The sequence below is a fragment of the Sinocyclocheilus anshuiensis genome, unplaced genomic scaffold, assembly GCF_001515605.1.
Source record: "Sinocyclocheilus anshuiensis isolate Anshui unplaced genomic scaffold, SAMN03320099.WGS_v1.1 C33080655, whole genome shotgun sequence".
In the NCBI taxonomy this organism is placed as follows: Eukaryota; Metazoa; Chordata; class Actinopteri; order Cypriniformes; family Cyprinidae; genus Sinocyclocheilus; species Sinocyclocheilus anshuiensis.
In genome coordinates, this window is record NW_015621638.1 from 1 (window position 1) to 2,392 (window position 2,392).

Here is a 2,392-nt window from a genome sequence, read left to right on the forward strand (position 1 = left end):
CAAAATAATGTTATTTTTAGCAACATCACATGACCCCTTTAAAACGGCAGTGCCTATTTCCAGTAAAAATCGCTTCTTATTCAACTTAGTTTCATTTTTTTTCCAGAATACATTTTAAATTTGCAAAAAATGTGCAAAAAATATACAAATTTGCTTGTATCACAGTATTTTGTCCATTCAGCTACTAATAACACATTTATATTAGTAAAACATGGAATGTTTTGGAAAACAATTCAAATACAATTTTACAAGTATTAAGGCACACTACAATTTGAATAAAAGGGTTACGTAACAATGACAACCATTTGCTACTGAAATGAAAGAGAATTAGTGTTTTGTTATAGTCCATTCATCTGCTACAACTTATTGCAATAAATGCTGCAAATTCGTTAGTGTCACTCCAGTTTAAACGTATAGAAACCACTTTTCAATGCAAGTAAAAACTACAACTTGCAAAAAGGGCTTATAAGCTACTGGTGGTTCTTCAGAAATTCTTCCATATAGGCACCAAGAGCCTTCACGTCTTCAACAGTCACTGCATTGTACAGGGAAGCCCGGATGCCACCCACAGACCTGAAAATGCATAGTGAAACAATCATAAAGCAGGAAACAGAATCTATTCACTGTATAACGTATATAAAGTAAACTGCTATATCCCAGACAGACCAGCACCGATTTGTTTCTCAAACAATTTGTCCATATTATGTAGAAATTACGTATAAGTAGTTATTAAATGCAGTTATTACAACATTACTCTTCCATTAAAACCAATGAAAATGTTTTCTGTCAAGCTATGCAAACTACATTAACAATGAATTAACACTAATTACAAAGACAGACGTAATATTTTCCTAATTTTCATACAACACCTGTGTCCTTTAAGTGAGATCATGCCAAGTTTAGAAGCACCACCAAGAAATGCCTTTTCAAGACTTTCATCCCCTTCCTTCTTTCCGATGCAGAATGGAACGTTCATGCGGCTTCGACACACCGTCAACTGGGCATCTGAAAGAGTCCGTATGGTACGTGATAAATAAGTCATTTTGACAAATACAAAAGTCTGAAGAGATTATAATGTAGACAAATATTGCATTTAGTGCTAGTCGGTTTGACCAAAAATCTGCATCACTTCTGAAGTTTATCACATTCTTTCCCCCTGATTGTACCTTTATATCAATCAGAATGCATGGAACATTTGCAGAACCACTGCATTTTAATCACAATCCAAACCAACCATGAGTAGTTTTTGATGTAAATTAGATTGTGTAATTATAAAATTTAAAGCAAAACCAGAATGGTCTGACTTTAACTTTGTGAAATTATGCTAAATAAAACATAACTACACAAAACAAAAACAGCAGATGGACTCAATAAGAACACAAATTCAATCTTTGACAGCAGGTGGCGCTTATGGAACAGCAGCAATACAGCATTCCCTTGGTTACCGCTGTAAACAAAGTAGTTTCCCTCAGAGATACATTCAAATAAACCCCCACCCCCAATTCAGTAGGATTTTAGAATTTGGTATTTGTAGTAAAACTGTGGTTATACAAACGGTAATCAATATGTCACTGGTTACTACACTTTTACTACAACAAAAACGGTTAATAAGGGCTGCTCTGCCTGCTACAGTATTTTCTCCTTTTTAAATTTGATTATACCAATCATTTTTTTTACTAATTTTTATTATATTTACTTAAAGATTAACATTAAATAATGATTAAAAACTGAATAAGTTCAATGTTTTAATATAGTGCATTATGAATAAACTTCTGTAAAAGAAGAATATATTTTATCTGCAAAACTGTGATCCAGAATGTTAGAAATGTTAGGATGATTACGACAGATAATGACGGAATCACTGACGAATAAAATCCATTGGAGCGGTTGATAATATCATAGATGATGTAGGATTTCTGTTTGTTTAGTCGTTCCATGGCATCCGCCCCTCCGTTGTTCTTGATCCACTCCAGAACCAAACCCATAATGTAAATACTGCAAGAAAAACAAGCATTTAATATTAATGTTGCGGTTTAAAAGAAAAATAGGTGAACACTAAAATTATAAAAGGGTTCCTGGAAAAAAAACTGAGAAAAGGAGAGTACGGTCTTGTAACATTTTAAGTTTCTCTCTCACATCCCTGTAAGCTGGAAAAGTGATCTACAAACAGCTCTTGAAATAAGCCACGAGGCTGTTTGTTTTAGTAATTATATGAAGATTAAGTGTGTTAGGTAGGATGCAAACAAAACCATGAAACCTCATTAAAAGTGGTCAAATTATATATCTGACTGGATGCCATTAAAGCTTCACAATAGAAAACAGTTCAACCATGACAACTTTCGGGAGGGTTAAGCATGGTAATGTACATGACAATGTTAATGTGTTTGGTCTT

The 2,392-nt window shown here is 33.6% G+C and overlaps 1 protein-coding gene across 1 annotated transcript; it reads right to left on the bottom strand.

The window, feature by feature from the left end:
• Positions 1-177: 177 nt before the first annotated feature.
• On the bottom strand, positions 178-1,996 carry LOC107683243 (phosphoserine aminotransferase-like). Its single transcript, XM_016479308.1, has 3 exons — positions 1,867-1,996; positions 870-1,005; positions 178-573 (listed from the first exon to the last, which is right to left on the bottom strand). Exons 1-3 carry the CDS (start codon positions 1,898-1,900, stop codon positions 471-473), a joined length of 273 nt encoding a protein of 90 aa, XP_016334794.1. The 5' UTR covers positions 1,901-1,996; the 3' UTR covers positions 178-470.
• Positions 1,997-2,392: the final 396 nt, after the last annotated feature.